The 17,820-nt window shown below is 49.9% G+C and overlaps 1 protein-coding gene across 1 annotated transcript; it reads left to right on the top strand.

The window, feature by feature from the left end:
- The first annotated feature begins 363 nt into the window (after positions 1-363).
- LOC139057569 (uncharacterized) lies at positions 364-6,108 on the top strand. The gene is made up of 2 exons (XM_070536010.1): positions 364-2,185; positions 5,907-6,108. Exons 1-2 carry the CDS (start codon positions 1,073-1,075, stop codon positions 6,027-6,029), a joined length of 1,236 nt encoding a protein of 411 aa, XP_070392111.1. The 5' UTR covers positions 364-1,072; the 3' UTR covers positions 6,030-6,108.
- The last annotated feature ends 11,712 nt before the right edge of the window (positions 6,109-17,820 follow it).

Below are 17,820 nucleotides of genomic sequence, written 5' to 3'. Positions count from 1 at the left end.
GATTTAGGCACCACTGGCCTCCTTGAAGCCCTTGGGTTCAGCAGGAGCAGTGGTAAAGCAAACAGGTCCGCAATAGACATCAGTAAGAGGCGATTGGAGGATTGGTGGAAGAAGAGTAGGGAAACGACAAAGGACGGAGACGTACAAAAGCACAGTTCGCAATAGGCTATCAGAAAATTTGGACGTGGTAGTTCATAGTGTATTGTTTTTTTTTTCATTGGTTAACCTAGGTAGGATATTAGGCAGCATAGTAGCAAGAGCTTGGTGGCGCAAGCCACCGCCCCGTTCCAAAGGGGACGCTCACAACATCCATCCAGCCATCTGGTGGCGCCGTGTAGTTGTTTGATTAGGAAGACGAATGAACTGAAACACATATTTGCCTTAAATAATTGGACTTTTAATAAGCACATTGAAGAATAGTCTCGATACCAGACGCTTTTCTCGGTCGATACACTTGAATCGAGGGCGCATTTTCAAGGCGTTACTTGGTGGAGGAAAGGTGAAGCAGTGTTCATGAAACGCTACGGTGCCTTGAGTGAAGGAAGCCCCGTCGCCTCGACTTGGCTGAGTCGAGGAGAAGCTTCAAGTGGAGGCGTGTTTAAGAATACGGGGGTGAGCCGCCATCGGCTCCCCTCGCGCGCTTTCACTCGCACCTACAGCATGCGGTGCGCGGCGACGGTGTTATCACCAGTGGCGTCGCTAGGTCGTCTGACCCGGACTCGACCACAGCCACCCGAAGTGAACGGACGCGCCGTCGGCGCTCTCCGGACCCCGAAATCTGCCCGAAGAGAACGTACGTGCCGTCGGCGCGCACTCCGAACCGATCCGACGTGAGCTTTGCCCGTCGCCCCCTGCCCAGGCCTCCCGAGGTGTCGTGCGCTGTGTGTGCCAGTCACCACGGAATACGCACGGATACCCTTCGTTTGCGCCGCTGCCGACCGCTAAATCTACATCCGAACCTTTTTTGGACCATATCGATGTCGGAAAGTTTGCTCCTGGCCAGCCGCCGCACTTGGTCTTGCCTCGCTAGAGGCTAGGCCAATCACTGGTAGCGCACCCACCCCTAACAGCCATGGAGGTGCAATCGCAGGGCGAAGACCTCGACCCGACAACGTTCAGACCCAGTGAGTGGACCACGATACTCTGCGCGTATAAGGGAGGCAAACCAAGCCCGGAAACGCTGGTTGTGCCTCCTCATGCAGCCTCTGTTCGAGATAAGCCTGCCGCGCCCGCCGTCGGTGCTCCGGCCGACACTGCCCCTGCGACCTTCAAGCCGACATACCGTGCTCAACAACAGCTGCGCGTGACGCACGCAATCGCATTGCGAAGTAGGCAACTTGCTTCACTCCCTCCCGGCACTATAAGGGTAGTCTTCCGACCAAGAGGAGGCCTCGCTTTGAACGGAGCCATGGCGCAGCACCTCATGAAAGCTTTGCGAGTCACCGCCGCTGACCGGGACCTAGGAGAGTTTCACCTCCGGATTCACCCGACGATCAACACCTTCACGGTCGCTACACCTCACGAGTCAACGGCCCTTCACCTCGTCCAACTCAAGGAAGTGGTCCTTCAAGAAACCAGTTACCCCGTCGCCGCCTACATCGCACCGCCGTCCGCTGCTGCGCGCGGAGTCATCTCGCAAGCCTACTGGGCGGAAACACGGGAAGAGATGCTACAAGACTTCCAGAATCGCAACCCAGAAGCTGATATCATCGCAGCCCGCAGAATGGGTAGGATCCTTTCCATATTGATCACATTTGCGCATGGCCCAGTGACTCGCACCATACGCTACATGAGTGTAGTGCATAGATGCACGACGAACAAGGGAAGTCCAGATGCGTGCACAAATTGTCGTTGTCTGGGCCACAGATACGACGTGTGCCCCCACCCAAAAAGTTGTCTCTGCCCGCGGTGCGGGGACAAGCATGAGTTGCAAGATGTTCCCTCCTGCATACCGATCTGCATTCTCTGTGGGGGGCAGCACCTCACGGGCACCGGCTCGTGCAAGGCAAGAAATGCCGCCACCAAACGACTTAGCCCACCGCCCCAGAAGACAAAGTTCCCTACCAAGAAGGACTTTCCCCCGCTTAGCATGACCCTCCCGTCTACCTCTACATGGGCTTCCAAGGTTGCCAAGACGAACATCATGACCTCACAGGACTCGGACGTGAAGGCTCTGCGGGATGAGGTAAGGCAGCTCAAGGCAGCCCTCTCTACCTCCACTCCTGCTCTACCACCCACTCCACCATCCCCATCTTCTTCATCCACTCCGTCCGACCAACCTCCTCAGAAAAAGAGGAGGCCTGACGAGAGCCCAGTCCAACCTATAGACCTGGAAGCCAACTTTCAGGACCTTGCCCAAAACCTAGAAGCCAAGTTCACAGAGCGCATTACTGCGCAGGTCACTGCACAGTGCCAGACTATGATTGAAGCTACCATTACCGGTACAATGGATAGGGTCATATCTAGCATCATGGCCAAGGTTGAGGAGCGTTTAGCTAACCTTATGCCTGGACTCTCAGCGGCCTCTTTTCCCGCAGTCCCACCTTCTGCACTCCTTCTTCGCCCCGCCACCCTTCAACATGGCTCCTCCGAGGCACCATAATTCCTTACAAATTATTCAATGGAATTGCAGGGGCTTCCGGCGAAAGCGCGACCCTCTGCAGCAGATTATCGCCAATTCTTTGTCCCTACCAGACATTATCGCTATCCAGGATGCCAATGTTTGCAGGCAACGGCTAGGATACGCTGTTATCCCCTCTGACTCCACTGATCTTCCTCGGGTGGTTACATACGTCTGTAACACCTTGCATTACGCAGAGCACGACGTTACCTTCCCTATTGCTCGCACCTTCATCGAAATTTTACCCCACACCCCTGCACAATCTCCCCTGTTCATGCTTAACTGCTATCTTGTCCCACGACAGCCGATTAAGCTACTTGCTCCACTCCTCAAATCCGTAACCCGAATGGCCGGATCAGACCCCCTACTGGTTGCCGGTGACTTTAACTGCGCTAGGGCTAGGGCTATCGACACACCAACCACAGAGGCACAGTTTTATACAATAATACGCTATTACTTCACCTGACCATCTTTAATAATTTTAGCCTACCTACGCAGGTTGGTAACAGTGTTACTGCCTATACTAGCCCAGACCTCACGCGTGATAGAAACCTGGCTCACCTACAGTGGGAAAGAACGCAAGCCACAGTAGGCAGCGAGCACCACATGATTCGCATAGCGGTGAACTATCGCCGACCTCAGCGCAAATTTACCGCTAGGCACACTAATTGGGATCAGCTCTGTAAATTTAGGCAAGCGCAGTCAGCACAGGGCCCCTTCGACCTAGACACCTGGACTACTCAGTTACAGAAGGACATTCGCCAACATACACAAATGCTCGATACTACCCCAGACACCCCTGTTATCGACAGTAAGCTCGCCCACCTTCTTGAAGCTCAAGAGAACATAACGCGAAGGTGGAGAACTCAAAAGCACAACAGGAAACTAAAACTCAAACTCACCCTGCTTCAATCCCAAATAGAACACCATAGTGCCACTCTTTGCAAAGCTAACTGGGCTCAAGTTTGTGACGGCCTCCGAGGCAGTCTCTCCACAACCCGCGCTTGGCACCTGTTACGCCTTATGCTCGATCCCACGCAATCTAAAACTCAGACGCGTCTTAGCATTCACCGCCTCACTCATAACCATTGGCAGGACACCGACGCCTTCCTCGCACAGGTGAAATGCACCCAGGTCCTCCGTGCAAACATCCCGAGTACATGGGCTCACCCCAACCACAGCTTGACGCTCCTATTACAGAATCTGAATTTCGCGCAGCCCTATTGAAATTGCGCAATACCACACCCGGGGAAGATCAAATTACTAATGCTGCCATCCGAAATCTTGATGTCTCCATATCTCACCTCGTTACCTACTTTAATGAATGCTGGGAGGCAGGTACCCTCCCTGCCTCCCAGCATTCGAGAACATCTGCCCCATTTCTCTTACATCTTGACTTGGCAAGACCTTTGAGCACATAATCCTTGCCCGACTGACAATGTACATGGAAGAAAATCACCTTTTCCCCCACAGTATGGTGGGCTTTCGTGCGCATCTATCTGCGCAGGATGCCCTACTTCAAATTACGCACGATGTGCTTGATGATACCATCCCCCATCTTACTAAAGCCATCCTGGTGGTTGACCTCATTAAGGCATTTGACAGAATTCGACATGCTGCCATCTTACGGGAACTGCAGGAACTACAGGTAGGCCCTAAGACCTACAACTGCGTTCGCGCCTTCCTTTCTGGCCGCACTGCCTCCTCGCACAGTGATCAGCTCAGCACACCCTCTTATACACTCGGTGAATTTGGAACCCTGCAAGGCGCGGTCCTCTCCCCCCTTCTATTTAACATTGCTCTCATCCCCTTAGCCCACAAGCTCAATCTCAACCCACACCTAAAACATACTCTGTACGCTGATGATATTACCGCATGGACGACTCATGGCTCAGACGGGGAAATTGAGGAAACTCTACAATTAGCAATCGACACGATCTCCGCTCACGTATCATCTATTAGACTCGAGTGTTCCCCCTCCAAGTCCGCGCTCCTCCTAATTACACCAAAATCTGCCGCTAACTCACCCATCCAAATCACTTTACAAGAATCCCCTATCCCCATCACTCCCACCCTGCGCATCCTTGGACTCTACCTGCAGGATTCCGGATGCTATGACCATACCCTTAAAACACTCAAGGCATCCACGCAATCAGTGTTGCAGCTTCTACGCCGCGTATCTTCCCTGCACAAGGGTTTAGACGAAGCAGACAACACGAAAGTGGTACATACTTTTACGCTTAGCCGCATTCTGTACGCCACTCCATATCTCAAGCTGAACTGCACGGAAACCGAGTGCGTGTACGCCACAATCCGCCTTGCAGCTAAGGCAGCCCTCAACCTACCTCGCAGTACTAGCACAGCCAAACTCCTTGCACTAGGCATGCATAACACCCTTCCTGAACTAGTTGAGGCACACCTTCAGACGCAGTATTTAAGACTTGCTGCGAGCGCCACTGGCCGCCATATCCTCGCCTCCCTTCGCATCAACATACCCGCTAGTCAGTCAACCCTTATGGCCATTCCTCGACACATTCATACACCCCTTGTAGTGAAACCCCTTCCTCGAAATGTCCATCACCAGTATCACATCTCTCGCTGCGTAGCTCGCGCAAATTCCCTCCACAAGTATTACGGACAAGTCGAGAAAGCCATCTGGGTAGACGCCGCATGTACAACGCATGAAGCTGTAGCAGTTGCTTACAACCCAACCTTATCCCGACCCCTAACTCACCATCTTCCCTCGGACTCTACACCTGAGGAAGCAGAGGAGACCGCCATCGCCTTAGCCCTTGCCCCTTCGGATGCTGAATACATTTTTAGCGATTCAAAGACTGCTTTGTCCAATTTTGCCAGAGGCAGAATTCACAACCCTGCCTGGAACTTGTTGAACATCCCCACCCAGAATTTACCACGCAGGTAAGAGCTCCGGTGGGTGCCGGCTCACTCTGGGAACCCCGGAAACGAAGCTGCCGATAAATTGGCCCGAGGTTTAATTTGCCGGGCTCAGGACAGCCTCGATCCGGGTTTCTCGAAGGAGCGGGTGCACAGCTTTGCGGAGCTCACGCTAATTCCCCCTTTGGACCGTCGGACTTACCCTCCTCCCCACCCCTGCCTGACACACTCCCAACAGATCCTCTGGAGACGCCTCCAGACCCGCTCTCTCCCATCCCCTCAGCTGCTATCCCACTACTGTGGCATCTCCCCTACATGCTCCCTATGCGGAGACCCTCACGCCACACTCTCCCACATCCTTTTTGGCTGCCCTGCCGATCCTCCCCCACAGGGACAGCCCGCCATCTCAAGCTGGGAGGACCTGCTCTCGTCTACGGACCCGACATCACAGCTTACTGCAGTGGCTCAAGCTGCCGACATCATGAACAAAAGGAGCATGAACGTCTTGACATAGTGCGGGACCGCGCAATGGTCCAGGGACCCAGAGGGGTCCAAACTCACTTGCTATGAATAAAGTTTTTCTGTCTGTCTGTCTGGCACCCGGGGCTTTGGTCTTCTGTCGCACGCACCCCTCCCTCTGATTGTAATAAGGAAGGCGAGGATATGGAAAGTTTCTGGCGAGGGGGGGGGGTGATGTTTCAGCGCCAGCACAGCCGTCTTGGATTCCGTGCTTGCCCCCCTTTTCCCCCCCCCTCGCTATCGTTCCCAGAGTTCGCGAACGTAGCAGGTACACACGCCGTTTTATTTTCTGCACCGAAGAACACATGGTGCTGCAATGATAACTTGTGATAAGCGCATTTGCACATCTGTCAGACTGTAAGGCTTGCCAGCCAATACAGATGCGGCATCGTGGAAAATATGGCTCACAAGTAACAAAGACATTTTAATAAAGTTTTAATTAGTGATTTTAGAGGCAATATTTCATTCGTAAAATTGAATGCCGATAGCCGGATGTTGCCCAAAAACAACTTCCCAAAAATTGTCGTATGTACTATGGCGTGTAGTAATTTGGCTGTGGGTAGCCTTGAACCCAAACGAAAATTAAGTATGTCATTAAATTAAACACTTTCAGAAAACGCCACCTGCTTCCCTGCTGCGTGGCAGCCAAAGCTATGGCAAATACAAATCCTCTTAATTCTTATTCATAAAGCCTTTATTTGCTGCTATTGGCAAATTTGATTATTCTAGCTGCGGTACCGCCACAAGGTTGTGAACGTTATCGAGCACGCTTCGCATCGATTCCTGGCATCACCTTGCAAAAAAAAGAAAACGAGAAGGCCGCGATGAAGCCCGTGCCAGCTAAAGCTTGAGCTACTGTTGATCTCCACTCGAAGTGGAGAGAACAGAAAGATCGACGTCAACAGTGCACAATTTCATATTTCTTTCGATACTGCCATATTGGGCCTCCCATAGTGCCAAATAACTGCGGGCTCTAACACCCAAGACGATTTGGTTTAGAGAAGCTTTTGATGAGTTAATAATGTGACTGTGGGTCCTCAATTCCCGAATTTCCTCTATAATTGCTAATTAAGCTGTTAACATATCGTAATTAATTGCCATATTTTGCACTATACAGAGTTCCTAGTGGTAACAAACACAAAAACTAATAGAATATCGGGAAATATCCTCACAATATTCACCTTTTTCTAAAATTCTGTGGAGCTAGAACAAGACACTGTATTACTGACATGAAGTCAAACGATACAAAACTGATAAATGGAACACTGTATAAAAGGTGTCCCAGCTAACTTTAGCCAGAGTTTAAAAATATGCGAATGCTACGTAGCTGTATATAACCACGGTAATGTTTGCCATTGCTTGGAGATGCTCAATTTTTTTTCATTCTGCCTAATTAGATAATTGGTCTTGGTTAACTAATCAGCTTCTCAAATATTATAATTACTTCAAGAGTGTCAATGGGAAAATTGTAGAGCAACATGAAAAACTATACTGAAATAGCTTTCTGTTGCTCAATACGTGCTACATAAAAGCGTCTTCATGAGCGTGAAAGAAGCCCATGAATACACGCAAAATTGCTGCACGACTGGCCGCTCGACGCACTTTGCGTTATCTTACAACATTACCTTACCGTTACAAACGTTACAACATTACCTTGGTTCTGTCCAACATTACCTTGTCCGTTTTTAAACTCCGGCTAAAGTTAGCTGGTATACTGACAAAACACAAACCATGATCTGAGATAAGCGCACCGCACGAGCACATGAAAATTTCTGCTAAGACAAGTAATTTAACGACCACTTAGCAAGTTCAATTTTTTAGCCCGCTGATTCATGCAATTGTTATGTAGGATGTTGATAAAGCTGCAACTGACAATTCAGCGGCACTACACATCTGGTACATAGGGTACACGAGCTCGGGCTGGTGGTTATTGGAGCATTCTTTACCATTTGTACCGAATCAAGCAGGCGGAAAAGCGTACATTGAAAAGTGACACATACCCAGTGCATTTGTGGCGCAGCCTGTTAATACATTGTGTTGTCGTCCGTGACGAATCCTTAGATGTGGGCTTGATTCCACTCGGCATCAGGGGAATTTAAAGGATATTTTTTGGCGTTGTGGAGCGTAATACAGCCTGTTACTCAAGTTGGTGTCAAAGACGTTCATTGAAAAGCGGCACACACCTGCTTACAAATACCTAGTGGCTCAAGTTCCCTCAGCACAAACTGCGTAGCACGTACCCAGTGTTCCAAGTCAGCGTCAGTGACCCATGTCGGCGTGAAAGTTTGTTGAAGAGTGGCACGTATGTACACATTATAGAGCGGTACATTCCCAGTGGCATGTAACTAATTAACCAGGTTGGCGTCAATGACGTTCAGTGAAGAGCGGCACACACCTACTGGCACATACCCTGTGACGCAAGTTGGTATAAAAGATGGATTAATGGAGACCAGCACAGACCAAGTGGCAAATCAAATCAAATCAGAGTTTATTGCAAATACATTTTGACAGATCATGTTTGCTGGTCAATCTAAGCACATCGTGCTTGTTAGAAGACCAATGTTAGAAGGCACATACCAAGTACTCCAAGTCGGTGTCAGAGTTCCTTTAAACAGTGATATCTACTTAGTCCTGCACCTACAGTGACCCATCTCAGTATAACAGAGGTTCATTGGAGAGTAGCACATATGTGCACATTGCATACTCAGTGGCTTAGCCTAAGTATACTACCTCCTTGCAGTGATCCAAGTTGTTCCAATGATTGGTTTCGTACCCTGCTACCTTAGCACAGCGGCCCGATGTGCTACCCACAGGAAAACAGTTTGATACAATCATATATACAATGAAATTCTCTGTAAAATGCGTGAAGTACCCAGAGAATTCCAACGCATCTAAAGAAAAGAAGCGTCAAGCAGCACAGCCTCATAGTAATTGCCATTATGCGCTAGGTAGCTAGCATAGGTCAGATTTAAATCCAAACCATTTTTGTGTTAGTGGAGCCCTAACTCAGTTCTCTTCAGATCAAGACATGCGTTGAGGTAAGCGCGTGAGGTAGAGGTCTAATATGCATTGCATAATGGCCGGTTCTCTAAAGTCAGCTTTTAGGCAACATAGCAATGTTATGCGGTGAAGCATATTACTAGTAGAAGAGGCATTGTTACAGGACAGAGTATGCTTTTCTTTATCATTGACCCTTTTTGCAAAGCAGTTTGCTTTAGAGAAACGAGATGGCGCTTTCGGCAGTGCACTGCACGTTGCCTCAGCGAAAGCGCACGAATACGAAATAATTACCTCTCTTGCCCTGCTGCTGTGTGATCAGCTGTTGGAAATACAACTGGTTTTTTTGCTAACGCACTGTGCACCATTCGTTCTGCAAAATATGGAGTGGTGGAGTGAAGAAGTGTGCAACAGTTGGCTGCAAAATTGTGACTGGCATATTAAGGAACGGAATGAATCTGTGTGCCCAAATCCAGGGACCGCTGCTACATAGGGACTGACTGTGTTGCCAGCTCTTCGTGATGCACGGCTTCCCTAGAGGCTTAAAAAATTCGCTCATATGCCAGCGCTCTAGTGCTAACCACTCAGGAAAGGACTTCAACCCTGGAACATCAGCAGGAGTGAGTACCGCTCGTTATACGGTGACAAAGGGAGTAGCGCTGCTTCTTGCCATATAGCAAGTTTCTCACATGTTATCTACACACATCCACCCCAGCTAAGACAAAAACTTATGCACATCCTATTGCCAACGTATCAAGTAAGCGAACGGCCGCACACTTGAATCAATGTGCCGAAGCATGTTTAACGGTAACTACACCGACAGCACGTTAATGTTCGAAGCTGAATGTTTCGTAATGGTCCACACAGTAAGAGAGTGACTAGAGGTAATAAGCATTTGCTACAAGCTATTACAACATGCAGAACATTATGTTACAAGCCTTGTGCCCAGTAAGAACAAATCTATCACAACTGAGCACACCGACGAGCGATCAGGCATGAAATAAACAATCAGACAGTGACCGCCCGGGGAACTTTACCGAGTCAGAAATGTGAAAAGCCACTGCTTAAAAGTATCTGCTAAATAAAGAACCAAGAGCTAAACACAGTGACACTGATTCAATTAATAAGCGGAAAGATATGATATAGCTTGGAATGCATTTTTAGCCCCGCTTTTATTATAAGCACTGTAAATGCTGCTCGACCCATTTGGAAAAAACCGTAATGAGCTCCGAAAGCGCTTACATGTCCTTTGAAGCTGTAGCTAACGCTTCACATGTTGTCCACCTATAGTCATCGTCTATGATATCCGCTGAAACAGAGGTTTTCAGTGCAGCTCCGGTGTCATGTACATTCATCGTAAATACAGAGGCAACGGAGGTAGCCGAGGCAGGCAATGGACGGGTCACCACGTGATCAAACATGGCAGCGCCCATGAGATCACCATGAAAAAAGTCAATACACCTGCCGTTTCCAGTTACAGTATGAAGGCAAAGATTTCTAATATCTGTACTGGCAACCAGTCAGCTGTTTCCGACGTGGCTGTGAGAACTAGAGCCCTTCTTTCACCCACCTTGCGTGCCCCATATATGAGACTATGATGGGGCCCAGTACGTGTTCCGTAATTAGTATACACACGGTATGGTCACAGTACAAGCACCAGAATTTTTAATTACTGTACTTTCAGCCAACCAGACCTACGTTGCTGTGGCCCAGAAAGAAAAGAGCAATTTTTTTTTTCTTCTGTTGTTATTCACCCTCTAGCTAGGTGAAGCTCCTGAATTTCCACATTCCCAGGTTGGCATGTATGCATTTTACACCTCTTGTGGGCTAAATTTAGCTCACATGCATTTTTCTTTTGCAGTTTTATTTACTACTAAAATATATGTTCACTCTAACTTAGTTGGTTATCCATTAATTCAAATAGAGTTTCTGTGTCAGTTTGCCATCACGTGAAACGCTGCTCTTACTAGCACTACAACACCAGTTCTGTGTATCTATACCCCCAGCTAGCCACTGGCCATGAGTCAAAACATATATTGTGCACTTTCTACTATGTAAAAAGAATGAGGAATTGGATACATACATATGGCAGCAAATGTTACTCCAATACCCCCGTCCCCTTGTGCTTGCACCATTGCTACAAAAACACTTGGTCCTACAACATGCACATCTTTGTAGTGTTGTGAGGCATGTATCGACTTTGTGCCCCATTACTTAGCAAGAGGCAGCTGATCTTTCAATAAATAGCTCAAACCATTAGGTCGAGGAAAATTCTTGGGAAGTGGCAGGAAAGATTGGCTGTGTTATGCCTTTGAAAGCTAAATGCCCAAGGTCATCATTACCTAGTCAATGTCTACTGCAGCATGACTGTTTCTCCCAGTGATCTCCCATTACTGTTCTCTTGTGCCAGCTGACCTATCTAGTGCCTGAAAATTTCTTTATCGCAGCACCTGGTTTTCTGCTGTCCTCGATTGCACTTCCCTTCTCTTGACACTCATTCTGTAACGCTGACAGACCGCTAGTTATGCGCCCTACGCATGTCTTTCTTCCTGCTAATGTCAGCTGGAATATTGGCTACCTTCATTTTCTCTTACGTAAACTCGAGGTACTTCCACTAGAACTGTGCTTATGCTGGCCTCGCGGATCGCACTTGACAGGATCAAAGCGTCCGCTGTCCAGCTAGATAACGGGTCGAACGCAGTTGAACATTTAAAACAAACTTTAATTACACTGAGAAGGTCAAAAAGGCAAGTTAAAAATACACAAAACGTTCAGTTTTAGCCCCGTAAAAAAGTGGTCCGGTCTCTAGGGCTGGTGGGGCGAGTCTGCCCGTCCCGCGCTTTTCCAACTGCGGTTTCCATCCCCGTCGCCGCCCCCAGGCACGGGAAACAACAGCCGACACCCCGAAGCGTCGTCAATGGGTCACATTCAGGAACCGAACGGAGGGAGCGGGGTCCTTTCTCTCGCGCACAGCTTGGAGTCCGCGGGGGGCCAGTGAAAGAGAAAGCCATTAAAGTAAAGAAGGCTCGCTTCCCTCTTGAAAGAAAAGTCTGGCCGTGCATTCGCGATGCGCACAGAACACTCCCCGTCTGGTGTCTTTCGTTGTTAAGACGCCACCACTATATCACGGTCACAGCAAACGCACAACTTCTGTTGTTGGTCGGAAGAATGTTTTCACAACCCCGTCTTTGGCTGTTTTCAGCTCGACCTTGCGCACCCTTCCATCTGCGCTGGGCAGGCTTCGTGTAATCACTCCGACGGTCCAGTCGTTGCGGGTTGCTTCTTTATCCCTGAGTAGAACGACGTCGCCTTCTTTGAGGTCGGGTTTTGCTGCTTGCCATTTTCGGCGTTGTTGCAAAGTAGTGACATACGTTGTGCGCCAGCGCTTCCAGAACTCGTCAGCCAGGTTTTGCACGAGACGCCAATACCGTTTGTAGAGGTTGCTTGTATCTAACTGCCCAGTTGTTACAGATGCGCTTCCGTGTTTTTGGGTTAAGAGTGTCGCCGGAGTTAGGATTGTGGGATCTTCGGGGTCAGACGAAGTAGGAGTTATGGGCCTGGCATTAATGATGGCCGCAACTTCTGCCAAAAAGGTTGCAAGAATGTCATGCGTGAGTCGTTGATGACGTGACTGCATGAGCATTGAGTCAAGAATGCGGCGTGCAATGCCGATCATCCGCTCCCACGCACCGCCCATATGGGACGCGTGCGGTGGATTGAATATCCATTTGCAGCCGTTTCCGCTGAGGAACTTGCCTATTTGTGAGCGATGAATGCCCTCTGCGCTGATCCCAAGTTCTCTGCAAGCTCCGATAAAATTGGTCCCGCAGTCAGAGCGTATTAGCTTGACGGGCCCTCGCACTGCTAGGAACCTTCGGAAGGCATTAATGAAACTCGATGTATCCATTGATTCGATCAGCTCAATGTGCACTGCGTGAATGCTTAAGCAAGTGAACATGACTGCCCAGCGCTTGCTGTTTGCAACACCACCTCTCGTTCGGCGAGAGGCAATCATCCAGGGACCAAAAACATCGATTCCAACATTCGTGAAAGGAGGATCTGTGCTGATTCGGTCTGCTGGAAGGTCAGCCATCTTCTGGTCGTGAAAGCGCCCTCGCAGCTTCTTGCATGAAATGCATGCTTGCAGCACGGATGAGATGCACCTTTTACCTCCGACGATCCAATACCCAGCAGCTCGTACGGCTCCTTCTGTGAAGTGTCGGCCCTGGTGTTGCACGCATTCATGGTGGTGGCGCACGAGAAGCATCGCCACATGGTGCCGACCTGGCAATAAGAGAGGGTGTTTCTCATCGTCTGGAAGGTCGCTTCTGTTCAAGCGGCCGCCGACGCAGATCAAGCCGTTGGCGTCTAAGAATGGGTCAAGCTTTCGAAGCGAGCTTGTCTTGTGAACCTGCTCTCCTCTCTGGATACAGCATATCTCTTCATAAAATGCGTCCTGCTGTACTGCGCGAATGATGACGAGCCTGGCTTTGGAGAGCGCCTCAACGGGAGCTACCTCTCCTTGTGATGCGTTCTTTGCGCGATGGGCAACCTGGATCAGACTTGCTACAGCACGAGTGAGAGATTTCCAGTTCGAGAGTCTATGAAAGCGTTCAGCTCCGAGTCGCTGTCGTTTGTTCACCTCCGTCGCCAGAGTGCAGACTTCAGGGCGTATTTCTTTGTCTTCGTCAGGATTTAAGAGGATGAAGCTCGACGACCGTGCTTCCTCTTCTCGTCGTGAGAGAAAATCAGGTCCGCACAACCAGTTCGTGCTCTTAAGCTGTGCCGCTGGAATCGCTCTAGTGGCGTGGTCTGCTGGATTTTCGTCTGTGTGAACGTATTTCCATTGTTCAGGTTGCGTGCTGCTACGTACCCGCTGCACCCTGTTGGCCACATACACGTAGAACCTTCTTGTTTCGTTGTATATGTAACCCAAGACCACTTTGCTATCCGTGTAGAACGTGACCGAGTTCGGCTGGAAGTCGAATTCTCGCAGTATAGAATCGGTCATCTCTACAGCAAGCACTGCTGCACACAACTCAAGCCTTGGGATGGTGTGTTCTGGTTGTGGAGCAAGCTTGGCCTTTCCCATGACAAATCCGACGTGTCTGTTTCCTTGCTTGTCAGTCACGCGGAGATATGCCACAGCTGCGACGGCCCTTGTGGACGCGTCTGAAAATACATGAATGTCCCTGCTTTCGGCTTCAAGCGTCGAGACTGGCGCATACGTTCTTCGCACGTGAAGGTGTTGTAGTGTCTGGAGAGAGTTCTTCCACTCGTCCCATCTCTGCTTTTTCTCGTCCGAAAGCGGTGTGTCCCAGTCATAACCCTTCGTCACGAGGTCACGGAGAAGGTACTTGCCTTGAACCGTTATTGGAGCCACAAACCCTAGTGGATCGTAAAGGCTGTTGACGGTCGACAGGACTCCTCGCCGCGTATATGGCCTGTCCTGACGAGGAGCCCTGAAGATGAAGCTGTCGTCGCCTATGTCCCACAGCAGACCGAGACTTCTCTGCGTAAGCGACGCGTCTGTGCCGAAGTCGAGGTTCTTCAGTCCCTGGGCGTGGTCCTCTCGAGGAAATGCATTCAGCACATTCTGCCTATTCGAAGCTATCTTGTGCAGCCTTATGTTAGCCGTTGCAAGCATTTTCTGTGTTCTTTGCAGCAGACTAATGGCATCTTCTTCGCTCGGAAGAGACTTAAGTGCATCATCGACGTAGAAATCTCTTTCAACGAACTTCCTGGCATCTTCGCCAAATCGTGGGGCAGCTTGTTGGGCAGTCCGTCGAAGGCCATACGTTGAAACAGCTGGCGATGGGCTGTTGCCGAAAACGTGAACCTTCATTCGGCACTCTATGATTTCTCTGGAGATATCGTTGCCCTTAAACCAGAGGAACCTCAGGTAGTTCTGATGGTCCTCGCGAACCATGAAACTGTAGAACATTTGCTGGACGTCCGCTGTAACCGCAACTGGTTCTTGCCGGAAGCGTATCAAAATCCCCACAAGGTTATTCGTCAGGTCAGGGCCGGTCAGGAGAACGTTGTTCAGAGATACCCCTTCATACTGAGCGCTGGAGTCAAACACGACTCGGATTTGATCAGGCTTCTGGGGGTGGTGAACGCCGAATATGGGCAGATACCAACATTCTTCGTCCACGTGAAGTGGTGGAGCTTCCTCCGCATGACCCTTGATGAAGAGCTCGTTCATGAAGTTCACGAAACGTTCCCTTGTTTCAGGATTTTTTCGCAGGGTACGCCGTAGCGAGAGCAGACGAGACAGAGCTTGTTCTCTGTTGTTCGGAAGCCGACTTCTCGGTGTGCGAAAGGGGAGAGGGGCGACCCAATTGTTTAATTTGTCTTGGGTGAATTCACTATTCATTATCTTGAGGAATGTCTTGTCTTCCATGGAGAGAGCACGCTGGTTGTCAAATTCTGTTGTCTCGAAAAGATTCGGGGCCAGGTTGTCATCCAATGTTGCTGCCAGTCGTAAATCTTTTGAGACCTTATCCGCAGAGTAGAGAATCGGCGCCTCCCTAACAAAGAAATGTCTTGGGCATGGCTCAAAAAGAGATGGTCGCCCACTGTCCAGCACATGGGTCTTGAGCACGTTGACGCTGCCCGTTTTCCGCGTTCGACCAACGCAAACGTCACCGACAATGACCCATCCGAGGTCGAGCTTCTGAGCATACGGCGCGTCGTGGGGTCCGTTGATTGTCTGACGAACCTTGTGAGCTCTTAGGATGTCCCGGCCAAGAAGGAGCAGTATTCCAGCCTCCTCAAGAGGCGGAATGTGATTTGCTACTGACTTCAAGTGCGGGTAGTGCCTTGCAGCGTCAGGTGTCGGAATTTCCTCTCTGTTTTCTGGAATTGCCTTGCACTCGAGGAGAGGTGGAAGAGGAAACTTGACTTCGCCTGACATGCTCTGCACGAAAAAACCATGAGCGACTCTTCCAACCACTTCAGTACTGCCGGAGCAAGTGCGGAGCGTGTATTGCGTAGGCGTCCCCTTCACTCCGAAATCGTTGAGGAGTTCTGGCCTAACCAACGAGCGATTACTCTGGTCGTCAAGAATCGCGTACGCTCTAACTGTCTTCTCAGGCTGAGTCTCATGGGTGACCTCTACGAGGCAGATTTTGGCACACGACCTTGTGCTGTTGTCAGCGTTTGCCACTTCAGTACGCCTAGATGTGACTCTTCTTTCTGAGTCATCTGTGGTACTGTCATCAGACCCACTAGCCCTTGACGGCTCTGAGGTTGGCGGTGCTGGGTGAAGCGCTGTGGCGTGGTCGGCGCTGTCGCATATGAGGCATATCACAACTGCCTGACATTGCCACTTCATGTGGTTCTTGGATGAGCAGCATCGTAGGCAGATCCCTTGCTTCTTTATGAAAGATTGCCGCTCTTCCAAGGTTTTCTCACGGAAGGCGCGACACCTTTCCAAAGGGTGAGGTTTCTTGTGATATGGACACCACCTTTTCAAGTCCTTCGATTCCGGTTGCTGTTCGTTAGCAGTGACATCTCGATTAATTTTGGCAGAAGCAGGATCCACTTCTGTTTTTCTCGCTGACACAGACGATCTTTGCCGCGTGGTCTTGGTAGCATTGTCTTGCTTCCTCTGATTGAATTCAGACGGCGCATTTTGTACACGCAAGATGAAACTCGGGTCGTTCCTCATGCTGGCCTGATCTCTAACGAATTTGCTAAAGAAAGAAAAGGCTGGAAATGCAGTGTCGTGATCTTTCTTGTATTTCGACCCCGCCGACATCCAATTTTCTTGAAGTCCAGATGGCAACTTTGAGACAATTTTGTTGACCCCTCTTGCGGTATCCAAATAGCCAAGACCGGCAAGATACGGGTCAGTTTTCGCAGCCTCGAGTTCTAGCAGGAGGTCGCCAAGTTCCTGGAGTCTGGTATTTTCCCGGTAAGATATCTTCGGGAAGTCTTCCAGCCGCTTCAGTAGTGCATCCTCAATTGCCTCAGGGCGCCCAAAGACGTCGTCGAGCCGTTTCCACACAACGTTCAAGCCCGTTGAAAAGTCATCCATGTGCACCGATTTTAACCTCCGAGCCTGATTTGACGATTCAGGGCCAAGCCATTTGATGAGGAGGTCTAGCTCTTCTTGGGCAGAAAGACCTAGATCTCTGACGACACCTTTGAACGATGATTTCCAAGCGCGAAAGTTCTCAGGTCGATCATCAAACTTGGCAAGACCGCTTGAAACAAGGTCTTTGCGGCACAGGAATTTGAGGACATCGGCTAGCTCTGAGCTTGAACTGTTGTGTGTCGGGGCATTCACAAGCGGCTGCGGATCAACTCGTAAGTCCATAGGAGGACTCGTAGCTCCAGCATGCTTAAAACTTGGGTTGTTAGGGGCAGCATGGTAGTCAGGTGGACGTTCATCAGCTCGCAGACACATCGAATTATTCGCAGCTGTGTTGGCCCTCGGTGACGTGTGAGCATTGTTTACGTCGTCGCTTGAGTTGGTAACGGCCTCCTCAGTAAACGCGAGCGCAGAGTTGCGTAGGGATTGCTGCTCATCGATATAACTCCTAGTCTGCAGCGTTCGGTCCACAGGAGGGAGCGTGCGCATGCGCTCCCCGCCATCCTGCTCCACGGCTGCCTCGAGCACATTCGCCTGGGCGTTTGCAGCTGCCGCTTCTTTTTCATGCTGCAAAATATCCAATTCAGCCTCAATCCTTGCCTTCTCAATACGCATCGCGGCCTCTCTGCGACCAAACTCTGCTCTGGCCCGGACGGCTTCAGCTTGTGCGCGTGCTTGTACGACGGCT

The sequence above is a fragment of the Dermacentor albipictus genome, chromosome 3, assembly GCF_038994185.2.
Source record: "Dermacentor albipictus isolate Rhodes 1998 colony chromosome 3, USDA_Dalb.pri_finalv2, whole genome shotgun sequence".
Taxonomy (NCBI): domain Eukaryota; kingdom Metazoa; phylum Arthropoda; class Arachnida; order Ixodida; family Ixodidae; genus Dermacentor; species Dermacentor albipictus.
This window is presented reverse-complemented; position numbering and strand designations above follow the sequence as displayed.